This window comes from Coturnix japonica, chromosome 3 (assembly GCF_001577835.2).
Source record: "Coturnix japonica isolate 7356 chromosome 3, Coturnix japonica 2.1, whole genome shotgun sequence".
Lineage (NCBI taxonomy): Eukaryota > Metazoa > Chordata > Aves > Galliformes > Phasianidae > Coturnix > Coturnix japonica.
Window position 1 is genome coordinate 2,822,346 of NC_029518.1, and position 27,720 is coordinate 2,850,065.

At 40.1% G+C, this 27,720-nt stretch overlaps 1 protein-coding gene across 3 annotated transcripts in view; it reads right to left on the reverse strand.

The window, feature by feature from the left end:
• The window catches only part of MACROD2 (mono-ADP ribosylhydrolase 2), a 786,342-nt gene that overhangs the window by 253,066 nt on the left and 505,556 nt on the right, over positions 1 to 27,720 (reverse strand). For all 3 annotated transcript variants that reach the window (XM_015856727.2, XM_015856726.2, XM_015856725.2), the window contains exon 7: positions 14,860 to 14,890. In XM_015856727.2, the coding sequence (XP_015712213.1) occupies positions 14,860 to 14,890 (31 nt within the window). The remainder of the gene's footprint in view (positions 1 to 14,859; positions 14,891 to 27,720) is intronic.

A 27,720-nucleotide genomic window follows, 5' to 3' on the forward strand; every position in this document is an offset into this window, starting at 1 on the left:
AGGGTTTAACAACTGCCATTGCTTCCGGCTAGACCGGCATCGGCGTGCCTGACTTCAGAGTAAAATGATCTCATTTTGCAAGAGGTCATTCTTCAAGAAAAATAGAACATTTTCTGTGTCATTTTGAACAATATTCAACCTGATATAGGAGAAAGAGAAAGGCTGATGCAAATGAATTACTTTAGTCAGAAACAATACCCATATTAGAAAAGAAGGAGCTTATGCTATGGTTGGTTAGATCAAGCAGGGATAGATATTGAAGACTAAGATTTCTTTTGTCTGACAACTCAGTACAAATAAGATGCTGATCTGAACAATTTAAATGTAAATTTCTTAGCACCTGTCAGACAAGTGAGATTAGAAGACCTCCATTTAAAAAAAAAAAACAAGCAGCTTCAACCTGAGCCCCTAAGTGAAAATTGCCCTTCCACCTCCATTTCCTTGTAAATGCAGCCATGTGGCAGCAGGAGTGGCGGTATATGCCAGCACTTTATTAAACTTAGTTGGTGTACACACTCAGCGTGAGATGACCCACAGTGCACCTTGGGAAAGCGATGCTTTTGAGAAAGATATCCACACTTCACATCACAAACACAATTAATCCTCTCAGAAATATGAAATCCCAGGTAGACCAGCGCAGGTATATGGAAAAGCACATAAACTTACCAGGTGGAGAAATGTTATTGATTGTTCAGCAACAAAACAAAAGAGGGGGAAAAGGTACTTCATCTGACTGAAACAGAGCATAAGCATCACAGTCAAGCTTACTGAGTCGCGTTAAATAGAGTGACTTGGTTTTGTAAATTTAATCAGATCAAAGGGTCTACTCTCTATATAGAATTCCATTCTAGACGGTGTTAACACAACAGCTGCACTTCTGCAGACTGCAAGAAATACCACTGTAATATTTAAAGTTGGGCCTAGATTATTTCATCAAATTAACCCATATGAAAATCTCCCATCTGCAGTCACCACCCTCCATAGCATGGTCATTCCTATGGCTGTGGAGAGAGAAGGGCTTTCAGCTATGGTATAAAACCAGTCCTAGTAAATTTTAGTTTTTAATTTCATGGTTGTTAACACCATCAGTGATCAGTAACTCAATTAGGGCTGGACACGTCCCCTGGGTTGGCTGGAAATGGCAGGTCCTTTCACCTGAGGAAAGGATCTCTCCCCTCTACAGCTCTATGCAGTTAAATAAGATGTCCAATGGCACAGTCAGTGCAGAAATTGAGTTGAAAGGGCAGGAAACAGGCATGGCTGGGCGAGAACCTGATGGTCAGACAGAGAGAAAAGCAGGACAGGCAGTGGAAACAAGGATGAGTTGCCTGGGAAGAATACAGGGATGCTGTCTGGACATGCAGAGATGGGATCAGAAAAGTCAAGGTACAGATGGAGCTTAACTTGGAGAAGGATGTGAAAAATAACTAGGAGTTCTACAGGTACATTGGTCAGAAGAGATAGGCTAAAGAGAGTATACCCCGCCTGATAAATGAGAAGGAAGAAAGAGTAACGGATGTGGAGAATGAGTTTTTTTTAACAGTCTTCACTGGCAGTCAGTGATAATGGATGAGATGCTGAGGAGGGTATCTAAAGGAAAATGGAACTTTGCAGCACTGCTGAGCCTCTGTGTAGGCATCAAGGCAGTGCAGCAGAGTGGCTGGGGGCCCTGTGAGGGGAGCTGGGAGCCCCACAGGCTGCTTTCCATCAGTTCTGAGCCCCTCAGCAATGCACCAGCAAGGCAGGCTTCAGAAGGAACAAAATGGCGCCCAGCAGTTCCATGTTTGCCAAAGCACACAGTTTGAAAGCCTGCGATCTGAAGGACTACAAAGTACTGCCATAGTAAAATGCAGAAAGAAACCAATAAAAAAGGCACAGAACGAAAAGTGAAGACATGAGTGTACAAACATGAGAGAACTGAGTAAGAAATTGTTCAAAAAGGCACTGGAAGAGGGAGCAATTCTAGTCAGATTTACCAAATTAATAGGACTGTCATGCTAGAACAAACAGTGTTGAATTTACAAATCAATTGCTAAACAAAGGACCTCTACAAACAGAGCAAGAGAACAAGCAGTACTGAGGAGACAAGACCAATGGGCTCAATACCAGTGCCTATTTCAATTACACATATTTGCATATGAGCTTTGCGAAATAACCTTGCATAACCTGGTACTTATGCAGATAAAAGCTGGTGAGCTTACCCTGTGTCCTGAAGACAGGAGAAGATGTTTGTAGGATTATGCCACTGCAAGTCTGAACATTACTACTAAACATTATTACTACAAGCAAACAAATGTAAAGTCCCTCTCTGAATTAGTTAAGAACAAACTAAAATAAACAGTACCAGCACCATACTTATCAAGCTACGCTGAAACATCTTATATACAGCACTTGGTATTGAACTCAAAACTATTCTAGAAAGAGAAAAAAATCAGCGGTGGACGACAAAGCAAAAGAAGGCTTTCCAAAATTCAGAAAGGTCAAAGAAACAGGAAACAGGTCACAGACAGACCTCCTTCAGAGGCAAAAAAGTTTCAATGAACGGAGTAAGTAATTACTACATTCCCAACCTTATGTGAATGAATGGAAGAAAAGAGGCAAGAGAGAGAGAAGGTGAAGGAGAGAAACAAAGAAAGCAGCTCACCCCTGTCCCCCAGAAGTTACTCCACGTTCAGGTCCGCTGGCTGAGATGTCAGACTGAACATTCTCCACCACTCCTGGCACTGGACAGGACAAGGGAAGCAGTGGGATGGAGAGCATGAGCTCAGCACCTCAAAGCCCCCAGAGGGTTTCATGCCATGCACACCACTCACTGGGAGCAGCACCAGATAGCGCTTAGATTGGAGCATCTATTTCATTTCTTTACTTATTAAAGCAAAGCATCTTCTAAATAATTCTAAGTGTGATACATATTAATGAGACGATACTGTCTTAAGCACTGCAAATTATAGACAGGATTCAGGATTGGATTGAAGCACGAGATTACCTCCTAGTGTTTATTAAGTGGATATTTAGATTTGTTGTGAAGGAAGAGGAAGACAGTTTTATCATCAGACCTAAGATTCTGTGAGAAGAGAGGAGTATCACCATTTAGAGATTCACAGGCATTAATATATTCAGTAGGCGGTGACAGAAACAAGCAATAAATACCAAGTAATCTAAATAGTAGGGATCATACATTAAAAGATACAAAATTAAGACTACACGAGAAAATCAGGCAGAACCATTTTGCTTAATAAGTAGAAAACTAATGAAATACGTTGACAGTAAGAGTCATAAAAACAAGTAATAAAAATAAGCAGATTAAAAAATCGTGGAGGTAAGAATATTTAAGGCACCAAGAATGACAACACGTGGAGCCAGAGCCAAAATATATTCTAAGTGCAAATATCAAGGTAACCTCCTCCTAACTAGGATGCCACGGAACTTGGTGTAAATTGGTCTGTTAGGTGGAATTAATTCATAATCCAAAGTAATTTTTTTCTAAGTAGATAATTTCTAAAAATCATATCTAATTTAAGCATAATGTTTCTCAACTACAAGTCTATGTTTTATTGGTATAAAAACATTTCTTTTTAGAAGGTGTTCAGCTGGGTTAAGGTCAGCATAAATACCGTGTAATCAGCATGGGAAATGCAGAAAGGTCAACTGCTAGGAAAAGAAACATTAAAAACACAAAACAAGATAAAAAAATAAGGCTGAAGAAGTTAATTCTTTAACATCAAATGCTTGACATTCCAGACTGCTCTTAATGAGACAATTCAGAACAGGCTGGAATTATTACAGAAATTCAGTAATGGAGCAGTTAAGTATTTTTGTGTCCTGCACTCTTGTGTAGTTTTGGAAAACATGAACTGAAAATGTACATAGGGAGTTAATAAAACCTGGTGTGTACATAAATTAAACAGCTAGAGATTCCTGAACATTCAATTTGTCAGTTGTTGTACATTCTCCATTTCTCGGCTGCCAAATATGATGAATTCAATTGCTGCTTCTGATTACCTATATTCAATAAAATGGTGACAACTCATTAATCAGGCCACACAACTGGGATACTGCTATAAGGTTCTACAAACCGAAAGCCTCATTAGGAATGAGAAGCATTGCCAATATGCACCCTCGTTATCTACATCATGGCTGACAGCTTTGATTAGAAGCGAACTTCAAGTCTAACATCTTCCCACATAAGATGAGCTTACTATACATCAGTAAATCATTAATAGTTTGAAAACTACTAAACTATATCTTAAGAAGTCCACAACAAAATAAGAGATTACTAATGCACAGACCAGCTACTGATAAACATCTGAGAAGCGTTACAGTGTGGTTTTTTTTTGCCATATATTTATTTCTGTGGAAAATGCAACAATTTCTCCTTCTCTCCACACTGAAGGAGATAGGTTTTATATTGCTAAAACTAATAAAAATTATTTGCCTTTAATTAAGCAATGCCTGTTGAGCAACATTAACAGAAAACAAAATGAAGGACTATAATCAGATAGCCAAAACAGTTCAAAACGTTGGCCTTGCACAGTAAGGTTCCTAATGGCACTTAGTTTAAAAAGCCAAACCAACATCCTGGACCCATAACAGCCTGCTGTATCATGCTTGCTAGTTACAACAAAGAGAATGCTTAAAAATCTAACAGCAGTATAATGTTTAGCACCTATTATGGACACAAGCGTAACTATCTTATGGTAATTAAAGGCATAAGAAAATGATAAATGTTCTGAAGCCATAAAACTGCATCAATTGAAAAGCCATTATGACTGCATTGTCTCCAGCTCACAGCCTACACTGGGCAATTTACAGTGATATGCATTCTGCATAAAACACAGGGTAATGAACTGGTACATGAAGCTGATGTTAAGCACTGCACACTGGTCAGTGCTGGAACAGTTGATGCTAAAGCTGAAACCACTTTGTTGGTTAGGTTCTAGATCTGCCTGTCCTATATTTTCCTCATCTGAATACCCAACAGTTTGTGCTGTCAACTTCTCTACTTTCAGAATATTATTTTGACCATAACAACAGAGACAGGAAAATTGACAGAGAAAACAAGCAACCCAGCTGCCAGCTAGAGCAACATGCCGCCATCCATAACGCCTCTATATAGCTAAAGGATGTCGGAACCAAGCCCTCTATGCAGGATCAGCATAACATCACTCACTCACCTGGAACAGCATCTTCCCTCAGCAAGTGACTGGCTGAGACTTGTAAGTTCTGCTCAGTTCAACTAAGTAAATCAGAATTTGGTTTTTGACATAACAACAGTCACAATTTGTCACGAAAAACGATGATTTTCATATGCAGTATTACCAGCTCCTGGAAAGCGAGGGTTTAATGTTCTTATTCCAGAGAGAAATGAAAACAGAAGGGGACAGGAAGCCTTTCGGTGCCACAGTATCACATACAGTAAATTATTACCCTATAAATAGCATTATACATTTCTGTTAAAGGGTTCTTTCAAACATCACGGAGAAGAGGAAGGAAAACAAAAAAGTGATATGCTGCACTGTCCAAAAATAAATTGGAAAATGATAAATACTGTTTATCATCTTGTAATACATACGAAGGAGAGATTTCCACTCCTGTATATAAGTAAAATATTGCAGGGAGTAAAAACAGACACACATACACAAATTGTTTACAAATCAGACTTCAAAGTACCATCCTTTCCAAGGGACTAGGCAGTCTTTCAAGAAGAAAAACAAAGTCTTATTTGACAAAAAAAAAAATGAAAACTATTAGAGAAGTACAATATAAACAACTAGATTTTTCCTCTGCTAAAATCAATGCAGTTATAGCCAAAGTGAATAGGGTCAATTAAAAAAAAGCTAGATCTATTCCTCTAAATGCAGTGGAATATTTCACAGCCAGTGGAAACCATTATAGCTCAGAAATGAAGGTACACTGACTAACTACAGTAAGAAATCAGCTCTGTTTCTATTTTAGTTACCAGATGGGAAGCTAAAATCCCAACAGTAGACAGTATAAGGAACATTATTAAGGGAAGATCCACTGTATTAGATTATATCCCAAATATAACCCTAGAAGTCATGCACATGCTGCACCATCTGAAGTACATAGGAAGACAGCTAACTAAAGAACCTAACAACAGGTCTCAACACTTTGTTTTGGTTGCCATTCTTTCCCGTCTTGTTTTGGATGCCATTTATTTTTTTGCCAGCCATAACCATTGCTGCAACAGGCTGCCTAGGCAGGAGCACCACACTCCCAACCAAAGCATGGCTCCTATGGGACCAGACACAGCACCACTGCTTGCAGCACAACTCGGGCCATGTACTGCCCACCCATCTCACAAGTCGCTGCTCCTCATCAGTCCCTGTCCTGCAGTGGTAACGAGGTGCTGGCCAGCACTCAGTAACCTCCAACCCACCAGCCAAAGCCCAATGTGAGCAGTTTGTTTATGGGCAGCTCCAGAGACATGCACACCACTGAGTCCCCTCGCTCAGCCCAACGGGGAGAACTGAAAGATTACTCTGTCATGCCAGCATGAGGACTCATTTTTCTTCTGTGCTACAGAGGTCGCCCCCATCCCGCAGCCTGTGTTTGATTGTGATTAATTTGTCAAGCCGGCTATAGCATGGAAATGAAGAAATGGATTGCCAATTACAGTTAGTCTTCGTGCAGAATACCTCTCGCACTGGTGCTATTCTGCAGTAGTGACAGCTCAGAAATAAACTGAATTCAGCTCTATCGAGCAGAAACCTGAGCCAAAGTGTATTTTAGAGCAGCAGAAGGTGACTTTTCCCATCCTCCTCTCTAGCAGCTCCTCAAGTAGATGGCTGACTTCAGCCCGCCTGCCTGGCAGGTACACAAAACGGCTATCCACATGTATTTCTGTAGTCACTTTGTTAACAAGTACTGAACTTCTGACTTCACGCTCTTCCACAAGGTGCATGTTTGGTTCATCTATGCCATTACCGTGAAGCACACAAAAGCTGCAACCATTTGACTCTGTGCAGATGTTTTTGCAAACATCCAAACTTTTTCCTAAATATTATTCACATAAAAGTAATTTTTTGCATACTGTGCTTCCTCTGCAGTAGGCAACATATGTTTTCACAAGTTGTTTAATATTTTGTTAATATAGACAAGTGGCTTAAATGGAATAATAGGATTTGGATAGACTATGAAATAGAAAACAATTTCTGAATGACCTGATTTTTTATCAATAATTAACAGGGAATTTGAGAAATAATGCCTCAATCCTGACTATGCATGTCTGCAACTTCTTCTACACACTGATACAACCTTCAGCAGATTACTCAAGCTGCATAAAGTTAAAGCACATATACATATCTAACTTTCTACCACCATAAAAAATCAGTTTAAAAAAAAATCCCTTTTCTCTCTAGAAAAATCAGGCCATTGCAATACAGGCTTCCTTCCATTGCTGTAATTTGTTGTATCTTATATAATTGTCTTTGGCATCACATCTTCAGACAGAAGAAAGGTGGAAGAGTCTCCAGCAGTCAGTGGCACACAGTGGCTTTCAGCCTGTTCTGAAGACAGAGAGCCAGAACCCTGTCCCAGCCCCCGGGTGGTCTTTTATTAATACCACCACATGGATGGCAATGCATGGAAATAGAGAATATGTTCTTGTAAGCAGGATCCTGGTTTATGAATGGGGTTAGTCATTCATTACGCTAAGTCATCTGACTCTTCCAGTCTTCTTCTGCCTTAGCAGCAGTTGTCCTTTCCAATGATGTATAGCAGCATTTCTATCTTGCAGAGATACAGAAAAGAGGACAATGCAGTAAACAACCTTTGGAGGAAGAGACACCTTTGAATTGTCTTCCAGATACCTGGATAAGCTGCAGAATAGCAGGTCATTTTTTGTGATTTCTTACTTTGTTACAAGGGAGTAAGAACATATTTATCTTCATAGCAATAGAATTACTGCTTTTTATTTTATTTTATTTTATTTTATTTTATTTTATTTTATTTTATTTTATTTTTATTTTATTGTTTCTTTCACAGGCAATGTAAAAGCCCCGCTGTTCTTGTACATTCCTCTTGGTCACTTCTTCAAGCAATTTTCAGTTATCAAGCATCTGAATGAGAGATGAACTTTGTAGTTTACAGTAAATTTTTATAATTGGTGACTTTCTGTATTTACACTGCAATGATGTTTAGGGTCTCTTACGCTGGCCAGGGCCATTACAGTAGGTATTGTATAAATGCATAGAAGAGATTATGTTTCTTAAAGAGAACGAGAAATGGGGCAAATAAGGGGCAATCCCACAATGTCCTGTGCCTAGGACAGACTAGAGTCTCACTGTGCACTAGAAATAAGAAGAGAGAAAGTAGCTGTTTTCCAAGTATAATAACTATCCAACACTGACAAAGAATATACAGTTAATACCTTTGTGGTAAAACTAATTGTTACAGGTCAAACCACAAACAAAAGTCCTAGCCAACATTTGTGTGTCAGAGCTGTAAATACTATTTCAGGACACGGAAACACAGACTAGAATGACTGTTCTGTTTTGATAGAAGTATTATGTCATAAGTCAAATGCAATATTAACAGAATACACCTAATGCTTTTCTAAATATGAAGTAAAGCAATTGTTTGGTATTAAAATAATTGTGGTTGATGGACTAAATATCTTACCCTAGGCACTTTAAGTTTTTCTTCTTTTCCTGAATCCTATAGAATTTGTGATGTAGAACTAAGCTTACATCCAGAACAGTTATGCTGCAATGTATGGGCATATAAAATCACTGCTACTATAACACACATCAGCTTCAGTGCAAGTTTCCAAATCCAGGAGTAGTTTTAAAGCTGTCAAAATGATACCTATTCTTCTTTAACTAGATTAATTTCATATGAAGTTCTTCCTTTCAAGGAAGCTCTGTGTCACAAAATTTGTCTGAAACCACTAAACTAGCTGTCTTTCTTTTTACATTGTGTTTAAAACTTAAAGGTAACAGATACTTCACATACAACACACTCTGTAAAACATGGAAGGCGAGAAAAAGACATTCTTATAATTGCAAATTTGACACACTGTATGACACTATATTTTAACGATGGATGCAGTTAAAAGATACCCCACAACAATATGACACTTTCCCCCTCTCAATTTCTCAACCAATTAGCTTCATAGAAGCTCTACCCTTTCCTGGTATGGAGAAAAGACCTTGAAAAGCAATCTGGTTTTGATGGCTTTGGAGATGTTATTGGCTTTTCCTGGACAGATATACATATACGTCATTGTGAACCCAACTACTGATGAGTAAGAGCCATGCTTGGAGCTTTGAGATGTAAGCCTCTATGAAATAAGAGGAAAAGGGTACAGAAACAATTCTTTATGTGAAGCTAAGAGATCAAAGGGACCAATTCATATATACAAATATAAATTCATAGCAGTGAACATAATGAAGAAGGTAAGCCTTCCAGGCTTACATAGCCTTCAGTTCTTTAGGCCCCTATAGTTTTTAAAAGAAAGAAGCAACTATATAGAAGCTCTACGTACCTCTTCCTGAAAAGGAAAAAGAGGAAGAACAACACCAGATGGCTACTGAGGAAAATATTCAGTGTTCAGTGTAAGCTTTTGAAGGATTTTTTTTTTAAGGACAGGCACTAAACAGTATTTTAATGAAATTTGGGATTAGTTCCCTAAGATTCTGGGGAAATGCTTTAAGTTGGGCAGTCAGCAAGAAAGTCAGAATAGATACATTTCTTGATAATCTAACTACATTATCCATAAAATGCCAATTTCCACAGAAAAAGAGAGCTTATTAAGACTCTCTTTTGAAATCAAGTTTGAGTTTCTCCTTGCTAAATATGTCATATGAATGTTAATTTTAGACCGCTGAGAGCTCATTGATTTACACTTTCCAGTAATCATATTTTAGTACTTAAAATATGGGAAAAGACCGATTAGTATCACGGACACTACGCTGTCTGAAATAAGAACATTGTTAAATAATGCATGCAACAAATTTTTATACAAGCAGTAATTAGATTTCTAGGATTACTTGAATATTATAATAGTCATTTCATTGCTGCTACTATTATTAATTTTAATAATAGTCTCATTTAACTGGCGATCAGTCCCAAAAGAAGCAACACAAAATGAGTTATCATACATCTTCATTTTCACTAAAATATTACATTACACAAATTATGGAGTAAATAACAAAATGCAATTAACTTCCCAATGAGTTACAGAAAATGGCTGTTAACGCCACAAAGTAGTGTCAAACAATTGACGCAGTCTGGGTTGAGGGATGAGGAACTGCTGATTGGGTTTAAAAAATGGCTTAATAATAGGAGGGAATCTTCTTAATGGGAAGCTTTCTTACACAGCCTGCCAGATTTTTTCCCCCAACACAGCTTCTATAACATCTAATTTCTTATGTCATCACTTTAACATCATGACATTCACATGCCAATGACCACATACCGAACGATGCCATTGGTTATGAGGACTAAAAGCACTGGACTACAGATAAATATAAGGTCACTTTATGATTATTTCTTATATGCTTGTGCATAGGAGGTCTGAAAAATTTGAAGCTAACTACTTCTGTGGAAAGATGACGGTGCAATCCTTATTAGAACTGTTCATTAAAGAAATACATATCTTAGGAATAAAATGCCAGCAGAAAATGAAGAGAAACAGATGGGAAAGATGAAAATAGATTGTCTCAACCTTTAGCCCCATGTAAGGTATTTGTTCTGCCTTTGAAAATGTTTGGTTTAGTCTCAAGACTCAGATTTTCAGAGGGCTTTTGCAATCCTTCTGTGGCACACATGCTGGTAATGCTGTATCTTGGATCAGCTCACAGGGAGAAGAGCTGATGGATGTGCTCCCAGTCCTGCGTGGATGGGCAGAATGAATCCTGATTTGAGTACAGAGGAGGAAATACTGAGGTCAGGACAGCTATGTGACAAGCTGGCACTACACCAGGGGCCTATGTCTTCGCACAAAGACAAGGCAGAGCAGACGATGTGTATTACCTTCCTACATCCCACCTTGAGACTCTATTACATACACCTATTCCACATGCACACTACACACATTATTTCACTCTCCCCTGCTTCTTCTTTTTTCTTTGCTTTCTAAGCCTGCTTTTCAGGCTCTGCTGTAGCAACACATAATAAATTAATCCTTGCAATGTTTTGCTATGGTCAGGCCAAAAGCTACAAGTAAGCATAAGTGGTCTGATTCTAAAAGAAATAAGTCTTACTCCAGTGTAATAAATGTGTTTAAAATGTGGTGAACCTGAACACTTCTATTGCTGTAATCACTGCAGACCCAGACTGAACGTTCATGGCTTTGGGTTTTTTTCTTTCTCTTTCTCTCTTTATGAATAAAAATAAAGAATTTTTAAAAAGCAAATAAGCATTTACAACAAAACCTAGAAGCTGCCATTATCTTCTTTCTCAAAAAGACTGATGATATTTTCATGAAAGTCAAGATAAAATATACAACTACGCTGATGCAGAGACAAAAAGAGATACAACCACAGATTGCTTCACACTGTCTTTTTCCCTTCTTTCCATTTTTTCCTCTCCTAAGTTTAAAATAACATTTAAATACTTGCTTATGTTGCCAGCAAGCAGCTTACGTTGCCAACATAAGTATCTAGGAACAGAAGCCAAGCCCTGCATTACTGCGAAAGAACACTAAGAAGGTAACAAATAGATGTGCATAGACCATAACATCCCCAAGTCTTTCCATTCGTAGTCCAACCCACAATGAACTCTCAACAGAGCACGTGGCAAAGCATGAAAATTCCTGTATTCTCATAACCGTCGGCAGAGCCTTGTTTTAATTTTGCAGCTCATCAGATTTGTAGCACCGTACCAGACATCCCTGTTCACTTTGCAGGCTGCAAATGCCATAACTTGCGGATAACTTCTTAAAGACATGATAATGAGGTGCTCTTCCATAAAAACTACACGAGAAAGTCACCACTTTTTTTCTTTTTCTTTTTTTTTTCTGGCAATACCTCAAACATTTTAAGGTGGTAAAGATGAGGAAAGTGGATGTGATAATAGTTATCGCTGCATACGCTGAAAATCAGATGGCCTTAAAATAACTCTTTTTACCCTTCAGATTCCTTTTACCCTATAAATTTATCTATGGATTTATTTTATCATCTTTATATATACATATACAGATGTATATATATATATATACAGACAGCACAATTTCTTTGAAATGAGAAAGAGGCAAAACATAAGAGTATCCCTAAAAATAAAGTTGGCCTTCAGAAAGCTGAGATAATGCTAATATTGCTCTCTCTCAGGTCTGAGTGTTATTGAACACTCAATAATAATAATAACCTTGAGGTTTACTGAGTGGATCTGCCAGTTGCAGGATTGCCAGGGACTGCCAAGTACTGGGGCAGCACGTCCTCTGTGCTCCCGGAACAGCTTTATTTATGAACCTTTATGCTCCTGTTGTAAAGGAAAACATTTATTGCTACAGAACAGAGTAACCCAGGGATCCATGGGGACATGAGTCTTCATAACCTTTGCTTTCCTAGACTGATTATCAGTTTAGAAGCATATTAGAGCTGACAGGGGTCTCTTAGGAAAGGATAACACTTTTTTTTTCCCCTCCAAAGTGTCTTTGGGTAGACCTGTACTTGTTCTGCCATCCTTACAAACATTTTTTTACAGATTTAATCCTCCATTTGAAACCATCAGACTTTTGAAACAACAATATCTTATGAGTGAAACTTTTGCCAGAGCTCTTTAGGAGCTCACTGAAAACCAAGTGTTGAGTCCTGGCACGGTGCACTGTGCCAAATGGCCTTCTTGGGGCTCTAACTCATTCCATCTGGAACATCCAGGGTGCTATGGCTGGAGAAGGAGCAGTAGGGAAGTGTTTGGGGAGGAAAGACAGCCCTTTCCTCCGCCCAACACCCTTATGGAAAGCTGTCTGCCCTCTGCCAAAACCTCTCAATGAGGTTTGCTTTCTTTTCCTCAGTTTCTTTTTTATGGGAGAAAAGGAGCACTCAACAGTGATGCAAACAGGAAAGAACTGCTCTCCAGAGAAGTGTGACTACTTTCTCCTAATAATAACAGAGAAGACGAGCAATCTGGGCATTTACAAGAGTTTGGAGGAAAATGCAATCCAGATTCTTAAACTGGATCCATTCAGTTGATCACTTGCAAATTTGCCCCCTTCCACTTGGAGGTGAAAGTTATCAGACAAGGGTTTCTAAACGGGTAGCAACTGTTGCTATGGATCTGAAGTGAGAAATAAGGGCTGTGCTCCTTCACTAGCACTTTACTGGGGTAGCCTGGCATTTTGTGGACAATATATGAGGCATTACTAATCATCCAGACCACCAGGAATGAAGCTGATCCACTTGCTTGCCTAAATGCTGAAATTATGTTAAGGAATGTATGTATGCAGAGGGAAAAACACCAACGGAAACAGAAAGATAAAAGCATTCCTTGGAGGGGTCTGGGTGTACCTTACACCTCAAGCACAACACACAGCATAGTTTTGGCAATGAAGCTGTGGTCAAACACTCTTGAAAATACTGACACCTGAAGCCTGACAAAGGGTTGCCTGTTCCACTGCTATAGTGGCGCCCAGCATATCTGGGAATGGGCAAAGAAGGTTCTTCCTCCTCCCCGCCCAGCTAAGCAGATAACTCTAATCCTCATCTGCTGAAACATCTTCTATTAAATGAACCAACAATAAAATAAAATGAACTATTTAAAACGCTATCTAGTCTTCATTCCCATGTACTTGTGCCATATCTTGCTTGTTTTTATGAAATCACCAAAATGCTTCTGTACGGCGACTTAAAAGATCAAAGTTCGACATCAAAGCCAACACCTAAAGGTAGACCGAGCCCTGAAAGTTCAGGAGGTGGGCCAGAAGCACAGAGAAAGGCAGAGCTGTTTAGAAAGTCACAGCTAGTGACCTTTGGTGTTTGCAAGGAAGGCATCCATATGTTGTTCTGCAGTAGAGGAAGTGCAGTTCAGTGGAAAAAGACACAGCACCTGAAGTGATTCAGATTGCGCCCTCTGAAGCTTAATTCAGATTTACAGTCACCAAACAACCCATTTTAAACAACAGCCTAATTCAATGTATTATCATTTGTATGCGCCTACTGAAGCTAAATGAAAGAAAAATCTGCCTGCATTATTTTTGACATGGCAAAATACTTCTGTCCCCTGGTAAATTTGCACACCCTCTCACAGATTTCTCTGGATTTTTCTCCAAATATGGAATGATGCTTTTTTCCTCCTTCAAATATCATACCCAAAATGCCAATCAAAAGCAGCTGAACACAAGTGGTGGATTGCCTTAAAATTACAACCAAGCAAGTGATTAACTTTTTAAATAACCCTCTCCCTCTGTATCTTCAGGCACTATTAATTTGGATGCAAATTATTAAGCTAAACATGTGGAAACACAACTCAAGGGAGCAAAGACAATTTCACATTATCCTAGCAAGTTTGCTTGAGGAAAATGCACTTTTTCCCCATGTTGGACATTGGGGAGCCTTGCTTACTTGCCTTCTGGATGGAAAACTGTGTCAAAACCCTAGTTTTCTCTGTAGAAGCCACAAGCAGTGTGTTTAAGAGCCACCAGAGCCACAGGAGTGTAATCACAGCCATGGGTCCCGGCTGGCAGGCTGCTGAGGGCTGCATGATAGCATCCATTTATCAGCACGCTAGCACTCAGCCACAGTCAAAGGTTTTGGCTCTCTGTAATTTAACACAGTACAAAAAGATTTTCAAGTCCAACCGGCTGAGGAGACGTCCGATATGAAATAACCCTGGTTAAAATACTCATAATGGCAGAAAAACACATAAGCAGTAAGTGACATCTAAGGTCTTACTTACCATAAATTCCCGTCGAAATGCAGGGGAATGCCTGTAAAACAAATGAAAGAATGAACATCAGTGGGATTTCTGTTTTCTGAACTTTTTATCAAAACCAAGCGTATTTTTAAGTGCTTGTTTTTCAGCGCCCAGCGATTACATACTGGAACCTTCACTGTTAAGACATTCAATCCACAGGCATTTTTATGTCATTACAAGAAACACATTCCATATGTTTTCCTTACTGCCATGTTACTAAAGGCACATTCTTTTTCTCATCTCAAGCGATCAGCAACATTTGGACTTAGAAACATTATTGAAACTCCTTTTTGAGCTAAAAATTATTGCTACGAGCTGAAAATTAATGCTAGTACAGTAGAAGAAAGTCGTAATCTCTGGGTATGGCTGAACGATGTTCCTTCAGCAATAAAATCAGCCTGACCAGCTTAAACCCCTCCCTCCTCTGCCTCTTGGCCTTGACTTGGTTTACCATATATCCTCTACTTTTGCTTCACTGAACCTTTCCTTTTTAACCTATTTTGTTTATTTTTCAGCCATGAGGGGGTTGATGGGGTTTAGGATGTGACCCAACACACAGCTGCACTGGTACGAGTCAGGTGTGCAAACTGGTGCAGGGAGAGGACGGAGAAGGTGACAGGAGAAAAGAAAGGGTAGTCATTTGGGAGTCAGATTGGACACGGAAGAAAATGCATCAAGCAGCACATTGTACTAGCAAGAACAGCCATTTACATTTATTAAGTGTGAGCTTTGTCTGGAGATTTTCACACTTGCAAGTTGGATTCAGCTTTCCATCAGAAGAAACCAACATTGTACTGGGGGCACGGTTTCATGGCAAGGATGATATCCTTTGTATGTTGGTGACATGTGATATCACCTTTGCCTCCCACCTTGGACTGAATGTGTAGGTAGGAGAGCACCTGGGACAGGAGGCTCAAATATCCACCCTGGGGCCAACTCCAGATCCCCCTGGCGATGAGTCATCTTACAAAAGAAAGGAATTCTTCTTTGCCTAATGACTCAGGAAAACATTATTCAAAGTTAATGCTTTCTTTATATTTAACCAGGGAATTAATTAGGGAATGGTGATTAAGAAAGGAGAGGTCTAATGGAAAGAATACAGCCTGCCCTCCCCTCTGAAAATACTTAAGTAAAATAAAGTGGGGGAGAATTATAGTCTCATTCCTTCTCACAACCACTACAACTTACATCCTGAAAAATACTTAGCTTTGTAGTTTGTACCCAATAAATCACAATGAATCAGCTCTTTAAGGAAATGAGGAATGGAGGGGAAAAAATGCATATGGCTACATAGCTGAGGCTGAGGTGACAACAGACACTCCAGCAATAAAGGAGAGGCAAGAAGGCTGATTTTGTCCAGATAAGGTTTCAAATCTTAAGAGATAATTGCTGCAAACAAGGGTTTTGCTCTCATTTTTCCACAACTGCACCTGCCTTACTTCTAGCAGCCATAGGGAATGAGGAAGGGAGGATTCAGGTTTCTGCTCCTGCTGACCCTGGAACTAACTGTACACAGGGAAACAATCCTCCAGCACCTCTTAAGTCCCAGCAATCTGCAGCTTCACAGGCTGCATCTCACAGGGCACCTCACGGGATGCAGCACCATCAATGCAATGTCACCATGCTGGGGAGCCACAGGCTGGGGAAGGACAGGCTCTGCAGCCCCCAGCACAAGTAAGAGCATCACGCACTACCTCCCACTGTGTCACTGAAAATTTAGTGCCCGTGAAAAGCAAAGGGCAGGTGTCTGCTACAGCATTCAAGTGAGATGGCTTGAAGCCCTGATGACCATCCTAAAGGGATGTGCAAGACCAGCCATTGGGTTCAGCACAGCTGCCTGGATTTCACAGAATGCCAGAACAGCTGAGGCTGGATGGTGCCATTAGGTCCAACCCCTGCCTACCTGTTGCGTTTATCAGGGTCCTAGGAGTCAAACACCTAAAGGGAATCCTGCACCATGCCAGTGACTGGGCTTCCTTTTTAGCTTTACTCAGAAAAGAGGAGATGACACAGCTGCATTTCTAGCATTGTATGACAGACGCTTATCACATTTCTCCGTCTTTATTGACAGAATATACCGCTCAGAGGCTGTTTAGCAAGTTTTAGCTAGCAATTTGAGCTGTGCACTTCTTAATATCTATTTTAAAATTACTGCATAGACACATCATAATCATTACCTTGCTTTCAGTTCCTATCGCCTACCCGAAACATATTGGAGTGAAGCTGCAAGACGGTGTAAAATCCCATCAAGCTCCTTCCAATACCAGCCTCTGCCATAACTTAGGTGAACTCTGCCCTCTCCCTCATTCAGAGATGATCACTGCATATAACCAGCAGGTGTAATTTCGTAAAACATGACAGCGCTTTTATTCACTCAAGAAAGGCCCATGCCTGAGATCACATATCAACTATGTTTCCTCTTGGCTCCTAGGGAGACAATTTAGTCTAGATGCCAGGTTGAAATTACTGGCAGAGCAGTAATGGGGAACTCACAGCATGGATATCAACATACTACAATATTTGGCTTATGGACAAAAGATGTTAAGGTTTCTAACCTTTTCTGTGCATAATATCTTAATTATATATTTGATTTCAATAAAAAATCTAATTTCGCAGTAGGAAACGTTCATTCCTATTACCACAATAAAACGTTTCTCACCTTAATTTGTTGTCAGTAACTGCTATTTATTGACTAACCTTTAATTTTGTTGTTACTGAAGGAGCATGTTTGCCTTACTTGGGGGCTAATAAGCAATGCTACCCTGGTAGCACTCACACTGGATACAACACTGCAGTAAAACACAAGAAATAATGGCAAGGGCTTCCTACTCCACTGCTGCCATCATCTAGAGAAACAGACTAAATTAAATCAGCTGTGTGAATACCGCAAGACTGAAATTGATTTAATTCCTACAGGAGAGGATGTGGGTGCTCAGCCCCTGGTACTCTCTAATTTAATGTTTCTTTACTAAGGCTACAGCTAGCAGCGCTAATTAGGCTGAAACATAATGCAGTTTCAGGATGGAAATTTACAATAGTTACCAGGTGGAGGCCAAGTTGGACTCAGACACTTCAATAAGGGGGACCTGGGTATTAAATACTTAAAGGCTTGTCTACAATAGGGGGTTCTAGCTCACACTGAGCCACAATGCATTAACAGTTATACATTAGATTCATACAACCGCTAGGTCTATGTGAGCAGCTGCCTCCTACCGCAGCCCTAATAATTGCTTCCACAGAGCAAGGTCTTTCTTTAATTTAAGTGCTCAGCATTCTGCTTGGGCATCTCAGTGTCATTTCTTCCACAACTGAGCCCCATACAAGGTAAATACTTGTCTTCCAGCAGACAAAAGTAGTATCAAAGACAACCGAGTTTTCTCTGATTTCAGCGCATCACATCATTAAGTGGACTAACTAACATTCATGCTTAAGAGTCATTCCTTCATGCTGCAATTCACTGCTGAAAGCTCACAAAGAACCTGGGAGCTTTTTAAAGAAGTCTTTGTTGTTACCAAAATTGCATGTAGAAACTATAAATACATAATTGTTCAGTGAAACCGAAAGTTCTTAATGGCTCCTGCTTCTTCCCATAACATGAGGCGGCAGCCAGCCTTTGTTCAGTTCAGCTGGAGCCTTCATGCATTAACTGATGCTGGGTTACCTCTCCTCCCCTCACATCCTTCTCCAGAGCCTGGTAAAGCTCTATGTTCTGAACTGTCTGCCTTTATCTCCATGACACTGCCAGGAGTCACCCAGTTGAAACCCCCTTTTCTAACTCTCTTCCTCTTATTTGCTAGCAGGAAGAAATTGCCCTGGGCTTTGGCTTTGAGCACTGCACCAATACAACTGTATTCTCCATAGTGGCCAAGAAAATCATACACAGCACTCTGCCTGCATTTTATAGACCAAAAACTGGAGGGCCTGGAGCATCTCCCCTATGAGGAGAGACTTAGGGAACTGGGTCTGTTTAGCCTTGAGAAAAGAAGGCTGAGAGGGGACTTGATCCAGGTTTATAAATACCTGAGGTGTGGGAGCCATAGTGGTGAGGCTGGTCTCTTTTCAGCAGTGCGTGGGGATAGGACTAGGGGTAATGGGATGAAAGTACAGCATAGGAAGTTCCGCACAAATGTGCGGAAGAACTTCTTTACAGTGAGGGTGACGGAGCACTGGAACAGGTTGCCCAGGGAGGTGGTGGAGTCTCCTTCTCTGGAGATATTTAAGACCCGCCTGGACGCCTACCTGTGTGACATGGTGTCGGGAGCCTGCTTTGGCAGGGGGGTTGGACACGATGATCTCTAGAGGTCCCTTCCAACCCCTACAATTCTGTGATTCTGTGAAAAACAATTAAGCTTGTCTTCTGCTTTGAAATATCATACCTACAGAGTCTTAGCAGCATTAAGAAATTATAGAACTACAAACATCCAAGACTAAAGAGACCCAAAGCTCCACAAACCTAAGTGCCGAAGCACTCGCTATGTCTGAAACAAATCCAAATCATGGCTTCAGCACAGAAGAATGTCCCTCTCCTGTCACTCGGGGCACCTGACCCAAAACCCAGCCAGCCCGTGATCTGTTATATGGGCCTCTGTTGGCTGTTTTCTTTTAAAGTTGGAGCCAAGTTTTTGTTTTTCAGTTTCCTTCATTTACACCAAAATATTACAGTAAGATGAACTCTGCACAGAGCACATTCTTGTCTTAAAAGGAGCATGGTGAGAACCTTTGCTAGATAGTTTGCTGTGCAGTTGGTGATTGCCTCATGAGATAAAGTGGAAGGCGAGTGGGCAGAGAGGAAATTGCTTGTTTCAGAGGAGCCCTGATGGCACCACTCTGCCCTGATTCACTGGGGTGAGTGCCAAAGGAAATGCAGAGGCAAAGCAAAGGATTGCAAGGCAATGCTGCTTCTGCTACAACAATCTCTTCTGGATAGATTTATACCAGTAATATGGGACCTTTTCACATCTTAGGTTCCCATGTGTATTTTCAAAAAGTTCACTGTAAGTAAATACATTATTTGTAATAACTTAGAACAGCATGAGTTAATAACGTTCTTGTTTCCTTGTCACTTACCTACCTCTATGACTCTTCTCGTGCACCTGAAAAGCGATGTTTTACTGCCTAAATCCTATGCTTTCCGCCATGAAAGAAAAAAAGAAGTATAGAAAGTATGAGTATCCTTTAACATGCAACGTCAAAAAGCTGTTGCATATGTATCATAGCATTACAGAGTATGTGGATTATGGCACAGTACCATGACAGCTAAGTATGAAGTAAACCACAAAGTAAACTAATCTAAATTTCAATTGTTTGGGTAATGAATCATTTATATTCACAAGATTTTATGATTTAAATCTAGTAGGTAATGCAAAGGCACAGGAGAGAATACAGTGTTCTACGTCTATTATTTAGAGCATGCAGTTGGGGTGCTACAAAGGCAGGGAACACACAGGAGAAATGGAGATGGAGAAAAAACTCTGTGTGGCTGGACAGAAGGCTGCTCTTTGTTTCCCCTTCCTTGGCTGTCAATGTGTGTTCTGTAGTTCTTATTCCCCCTAAATAGTGCTGACATTTTGAGATGAACTGTGGTGGTGGAGCTAGGCTATGAAATGGATGAGCAGCATGGTCCTGGATGAACTTAGAGAAGACCTTTCCGTTCTTTCAGTGGCAGCAAATGACATTTAGCCACCATCAGTGCTCCAAACCCATTACAATAATTATTTTGAATGTACAAGCAGAGGGATAAAAAGCTGGAGATTCTTCAGGCTCATCATGCCCATTCTGGCAGCATACATCAGACAGTGGGTACCCACAGATACCAGTGGGCACAGATGAGCACCAACTACCTGCTGCAGCCCGCACTCACAGCATTCCAGCTCCACATTAATACACACCACTCTTCCCACAACTCCTTTTCATTAAATAGCAGAGATACTGACTCTGGCTTGTGTTCTTGCCATGGCTTTCTGGTAAAATGCTTCCAGCTCCTTATTGTTTTGGTTAGAAACTGATAAATAAGCAAACTTGACCTTGGCTGGTCTCCCTTTTACAGTGCCTTAGAATATATCTCTGCCACACCTAGACAACTTCTTGAGCCAACGTTCCTATGAAAATGAGTGCCTTACACACCTACCTCCAAAAAGCACCTAACCCTAGAAACTTCAGTCTGTTGGACCTCTTACACTGCACAAAATATTCACAAGGTAAATACACATATATTTATGACAGCAGTAACATCAAACATTTAGAGTCAGGTTTCCACTGGTTTTACTAGAAAGATTAAATCTGAAAACTAAGCCGTTCCATAAACCATGAACTATAATACTATCCTGTCACCTTTTAAAAATCCTTACATTACCACTTGGGAGGAAAATAAAAACTCATGTTATTTCTCACAGTCTTAATCTCTAGTCATAAATTCTGAACTCTAATTTAGAGAACAACATATTTTGCAAATCACTATAATTCAGGGAAGACCTATTAACAAAAACTGTAATGCAATTTCCTATACTGAAAATGAAGAGAAAAAATTAAGTGGAGGAAGTGAATAAGAGAACATTTAAAGTTTTCATTATAGACCCTATTAGCATGTTTATTAATCTCTCTTTAAAGAACACAAAAGTAATCATTGCCTTAAAAATGGAAACGTCCTTTTGAGTATGTCAGATCACACACAAAGCACTGCGCATTTGTTGCCTCATTCACACAGGGAACGTCCTTGAAGGGTACTGAGAGCTGATGAGATGCTGCTCAAAGAACTACAGTGCAAGAGAAGTACTGAGGAGCCACTATGAAAATGTACAAATTACTTTCAGCAGGCGTGTGTTCTAACTTGGTATGAAAATATTATTAACATAGATTTTTGAAGAAAGCAGTTGCTGCAGTGAACTATGCAAAACTGTTGAGCATTACAGCTACTGAAACGGAATCAAATCTACTTAAAAGTATGCACTACTTAAGGAATCTAGCCAACTTTTTAATTTAAATAATCTGAAATTCATTATTTTTCAGGAGTTAAAAATAAAATTTGAGTGCCAGGGTGGAGATCTAGACTGTTAATTGGTCAAATAATGTGGGGTTTTTTTTGTTTTTTTTTTTTTTTAAGTATAAACTCAGTTATAGGGCAGCTCAGCCCTTTGAGTTATTTTTTTCTTTTGTAAGAAAGGATCCTTCACTGGAGTCACTCCAGTCTGTCCAGACCTCTTTTACTGGGGAACCCAATGATAAGCAGAACTGAAAGATCACCTCGCTTGATGTGCAAGCAACTGCCTTGGCTCTGCAGCCCCCAGAGACCGTTGGCCTTCTTTGCTGCACTGCTGGTTTATGGCCAACTTGCTATCTACTGGGAGTCCCCACATCCCTCCCTGCAGAGCTCTCTTCTTACTGTCTGCCCTGCAGTGTGCACTAATGCACAGGGTAGTTCCTTCCCAGGGCAGGCCTTTGCATTTCTCCCTGTTGAACTTCTCAAGGTCCCAGTTCTCCAGCTCGTTGACGTGCCTCTAAATGGCAGCACAGCCATCTGGCTTACCTCCTCCCAAGCTTTGCGCTGTCTGAAAGCTCCCTGGGGTGCATTTTGCCCATCATCTAGGTCATTAATAGCATTGACCCCGCTATTGACCTCTGGGGTACACTGCTTGTGAGTGGCCTCCAGCGGGACTTTGTGCCACTGCCCGCTACCCTTTGACCCCCAGCAGCTCAGCCAGCTTTCAATCCACCTCACATGTAACAACAGAATACAGACAGGATCACAGGAAGTGGATTTATAGGACAGCATCTGCCTAAGGTGTTCAGAAGTCATTGCAGCTGAAACACAAAACCTCACCAATTAAAGCAGTAAAAACACAGACAAGTAGGAGGAAAGAACAGTATTCTGAATGAGAACATAGAAGAGAATTTCAGCTTAGCTTTTTTTCTACACCAACCTACAACAAAATGAGCTTGAAATGAATGAAATGAATCAACTTACTGATTTGGAACATCACCTACAATGGGCTTTTAGTCCCAATAGAGAACTGGGGATTTTCCTCGACTCTGATAGAAACTATTTTCAGAAGACCAAAAATACTGCATAACCATATTCACTTCCAAGAAAAAACAAAAAAACCAAACAAGCACTAGTGTATTAATGGTTCCTATTTCTTCACCCTTTAAGGCCTCCATTGAAGTAGCACTTTGGTACCTCATCCCCACTGGCATATCTCTGCTCACAAGATCCTGTGAGATCCATCAACCTTTTATGCCCACGTGGGCAGTGAAGAGGAAAGCTAGAAGCCAGCTTCCTCTCAGTATGCCACGTCAAGGCTGGACTGCTGGTCTCTGATTCTCCCCACAGTTAATAAAGAGGGTAATTCAGCTGTTTCAGATCAAATGAACAGCTCTCAAGGGGAACCACTGAGTAAAGAGTGAAGCTAGATATCGAAGCTAAATTTAGGTGAAACAAATCTCTCCCTAAGCGCAGGAAATCATACATGTTTGCCAGAAAGCATATTCAGGAACTCTTTCTCTGGAGTCCTAACCACAGAAACATTCTTTCCAGTGATTCAATACAAAATTACTCCTAATGAAAAATGATGGCCCAGACTTCTCCAGCTCCATAAGACTTAGGTATAGTGGTCAGCCTCATGGGTGTCATGGCAAAGTAGAGCTTCAAACAGTCCAGGAAAAGGTCTGTCTGGCAAACACACATGCCAGCAATGAGCAGGCACCTCAAGGCCAGCTAATACTCTGCTTCCCAGTAAGGAAGAGTTACAGACTACACAGCATCCTCAGTCTTGGCTACCAGTCTCATTTTGCAGCTAGGAAAACCAGATCTGCTGGCCACAGTGCAAGCTCTTGGTAATCCAGAGTGACTCTCACACTAGGGGACACAAGAGCTGTGACATCCACCAGTTTTCAGAGGAATACAGACACTGAGAGCTCAGCCCGAGCCCACGCAGGATGACAGCAGAGGACATAATTAATGTAGCACCTGTACCATACCTACAGAACAACACCAGTTTTGCATCCATAATCTTTCATAGGGAAAAGAAAAAAAAGGAAGTAGGAGCCCGCAAGAATTATATTAATATAAATGCACGTCAAGGAGATATTCAGTGATGCAGTTGCAGAAGCTTTACTGATTTCAATAACTGCTCCATCTGTAACATTAGCTTAGATCATCTTTACTGCTCCATCGAAACCAACAGCACCAGGAAAGGCAGTTGCACCATTATTGTGGTCTGATTCAGATCTGAGTAACTTTGCGAGGAAAGGCCATTAGATGACATCAATGTAGTATTGAGATCATTGTCTGACGACTTAAAATAATGAGATAAATTAAAGGGAGATGGAGGCTGAGGCTTTTCTATAACTGTCCTTAATTTTGTAGATTTTAGACATACTGTCTCTCAAACCTTGGTGCAATTTCAGTTTTACTATTTGTGATATTTATAGCCTCCATTTATATAAGTAACATGTAATTTTAATGCAGGTCTAATGGTTCCAACTGCCACTGACATAGATGATAAAATGAAAAAGAGCAGATACCTCCTTGAGTAAGGCAGTATTTTCTTTTTCTCCTCCCACTGTAGCCACTGCAAAGCAGTAGGTTAATGTCTTATTTGGATTCCAACCTTGTTCACACATCAGTGATCCTCCCAGGTGAAGAGGAGCAGGGTTATGCAATTGATCTCCCCTAACCCATAATGTCTGTGTCACTCTGGTCCAGGGTGAGCGACTGAAAAGTGTGTTTCTCTTTGAGAGAAGTAAGAGAGACGCTGATTGCCTTGAAGTAGTACGTGATGATGAAAGGTAGGAGACAGGAGTAGACCTTGGGAAATGTCAAGGGAGATCGCAGTCAAAATTGCCTTCTTTATCCAGGATAAATAACAGCAGTTGTGGATTTGGTGACTGTAATTCTGTTGAGGAGACCCGGTAGCATAAATCATGATGAAAAACTGAGATTCTTATTAAAGACCAAGGAGGTTATTTGTATTTTTAAACCCATTTTCTCCTGTTCTGGGACACAGTCTCTACCGGTGTTTCTATGGCTACTACAAGATTCCTCAAGGCAGTATTTTTCCCTCCCCATTTATTTCCCGATGCACAGCTACTCCAGTTTTTCCCATTCTCTCCTTCTACCTCCCAGTAAATGACAGATTGCCACTATTCTCCCCATCCGAAATTCACTGCTCCCATTATCACTTCCTTTACAGCTGTGGCACATCTGCTTTCAGATCCATTTTACAACTTTTCTTAAGGCCCTTCCATGCTTTCCAAGTGCACTCTAAGCTCTTTCAGACTTAATTCTTTTTCAGATATTATTCCATCTCCAGAAAGGTGCTGCTGCAAAAATACAAAGTTAATCATTTAAAAATGCAATTGTGACTTCATTTTTCTACATCCTGTTTTATAATGATGCAGACAGACTTTTGTTTTGGATTCAGTTAACACTTAAAGCCTTGTTAAATTCTTCCTCCATTCAATGCATGGAAATGGCTGGTAGACACATCTTTAAAATAGTGAAAGAATCATAAGTGAAAGGCAGAAAGATCTACCAATACTTTTAAATACATATTTCCCAACTGATGAAAACTGCACAAATTAATCAAGCTGGAAGTGAAAAACATAGTTGTTGCTTTGATTTCCCTGTCTCTTCTGTTGGGTTGCCCCAAATGCCCCTTTCATTTTTCCAGCAAAAGCATATTGGGATCCTTGTGCTGCTGCTTTGAATTGGTTTTGTTGGTTGTTGGTTTTGCTCCTTAAAGGAAAGATAGACATGAAAAGGCATAAACCAGAAATGCATTATTATTCAAGAAACGTTATAAGGAACAACTGTTTGCATTACTAATATGTTATCATTCATGCAAATCACTTAACATGAGAGACAAAAGCAGTGTATATACATCTAAACAGCTACGTATGCCAAATAGATGGCATTTCTGGAAAACAAATGGCACAGAGAAACAAAAACCAAAAACCCACAAAGGAGGCGATGAAGAAAACGAATGGAATGAAGAACTTGCATCAGTTGATGGCAATGTCTCAAGTGAGAACAAAAAGGTTTAAGAAAGCGGTTTTACAATTTGTTTCTTTTTGCTTGTTTGTTTTCTAGTACTCTGCAGAGAATTAAGAAATAACTGAAAGGTTGTACCATGTGGTACGGTAAGGGATGCAGAAAAGAAAAGGGAAATGTTAGTATTAAGGCCCTAGTTCTTCTTTTCTGTCTTTTCTCCAATCTCCCATTGATTTAGCGAGAGTTCTGTACATGCAGTGACTTCAAAACAGGCCTCTAATTGCTTGTGTTTTCAGACCGATGCAAAGGCATTAGCACTAAGAAATTTCCATTTGTGCTAATGGGATCTGTATGGCCAACAACACTTGTTTTTCTTCCTGAGAATATTCCCCTGGTTCTTGTTCTTTGGAGATCTCCTTACAGGAGAACACTTCTGTCTTGCATTAAAATACAGTTACAGAATTCAGAACTAAACAGTACTTCAAACCATATTGTTTAATCTACGACTTTTCTTCTGACAAGTGTGAAAACGTGTGCAATGTGACAGAAGGTTTGCTATAGTAATTGCATGTTATGATTGAATGATAGAGTAACAACCACAGAAATAACTGTCTTGCTGAAATTGCTGCAGAAGGTAAGTTGCTCCTGTACAGTTTTAACTTACGCACCATCTGTTTTGCCTGTCCTGTAAGCGTTCCTTTAACTACCTATGGGATCTCACTGTTGCTCGTGGAGGCATTAGGACACTTTCTCTGACCTTTGGCAGATCTCCTTTGCAAAGAGCCTCACTCCCCTCTGTCTCTTTCTGCCCCTCTCCTTGCAAGCCCACCTTTCCCATCCGGGACTCATTCATTCCCATACATGTCTGACATACCTACCTCTCATGTCTACTAACCTGCTGCCACCTTAGCTAGCCAAGAGAAGATTAAACATAGGCAAAACACGTAGGTCTTTTTGAGTATTTTTCCAATAGATGGAGACACATCCATGAAGTGCTCACTTCCCTAAAAGCTGTCATTATTAACCATCAGTTCAAGAACGAAGTAGTATCTTCAAAACAGTATCACAGTCAAGACTTCTCCAACTGTGAGAAGAGAAATGAATATGGACAACAATTGTGTTGTGGTCTTAAGTTAAAATGCTAAATCACTTGCAATATAGCACTAAGTAGCATGACATTAAACTTTACAGATTAGCATGGCTCTGATTAAAAAAAGGAGTTGAAGTTAAGAATATTGAACAAAAACCCTTCTATCTGAAATACACACATCCTCCCCTTTAGACACGAGCCTCACACTGAAATAACAAACACAGTAAAATTGCATTATAGCATGACACACAATGACAGTACGTTATACTACGACAGTAGTAAGGTCCTTCAAATCTAACTTGCAAGTGGACAAAAAATAAGAGTGGATTTCAAACGAAACTAGCATGTTGCAAGTTCAAAACAAAAGGAGATGATTCTTCACAAGAAGCACAGTGGATGTTGCATCAATGTTTATGGGGGCGGAAAATCAATATTACAAATTCACCTAAGAAAAAGCCAGTGAGGGATTTAAAGCACAAAGATAAAGTTTGTGGATCATGAAGTCCTTGAGAGATGAATAGCTGGGGCTAAGAAAGCAGTCTGACTGCTGCCATTAGGTGCCTGCCCTGTCCTCACCCTCCTCACCAACCATCAGTCCTCAGCCACAGTGAAGACAGGACAGAGAGTTAAATATTTGTTCATCTTCAAGAATGTTTCTGCATAACTATAAAGAAAACACATGGACAAGCTGACAAAAGAAGAGGAGGAAGGTTTTTCGCAGTCTAACATTTGTGAAAACAACAAGTGATATCAGAACAACAGAACT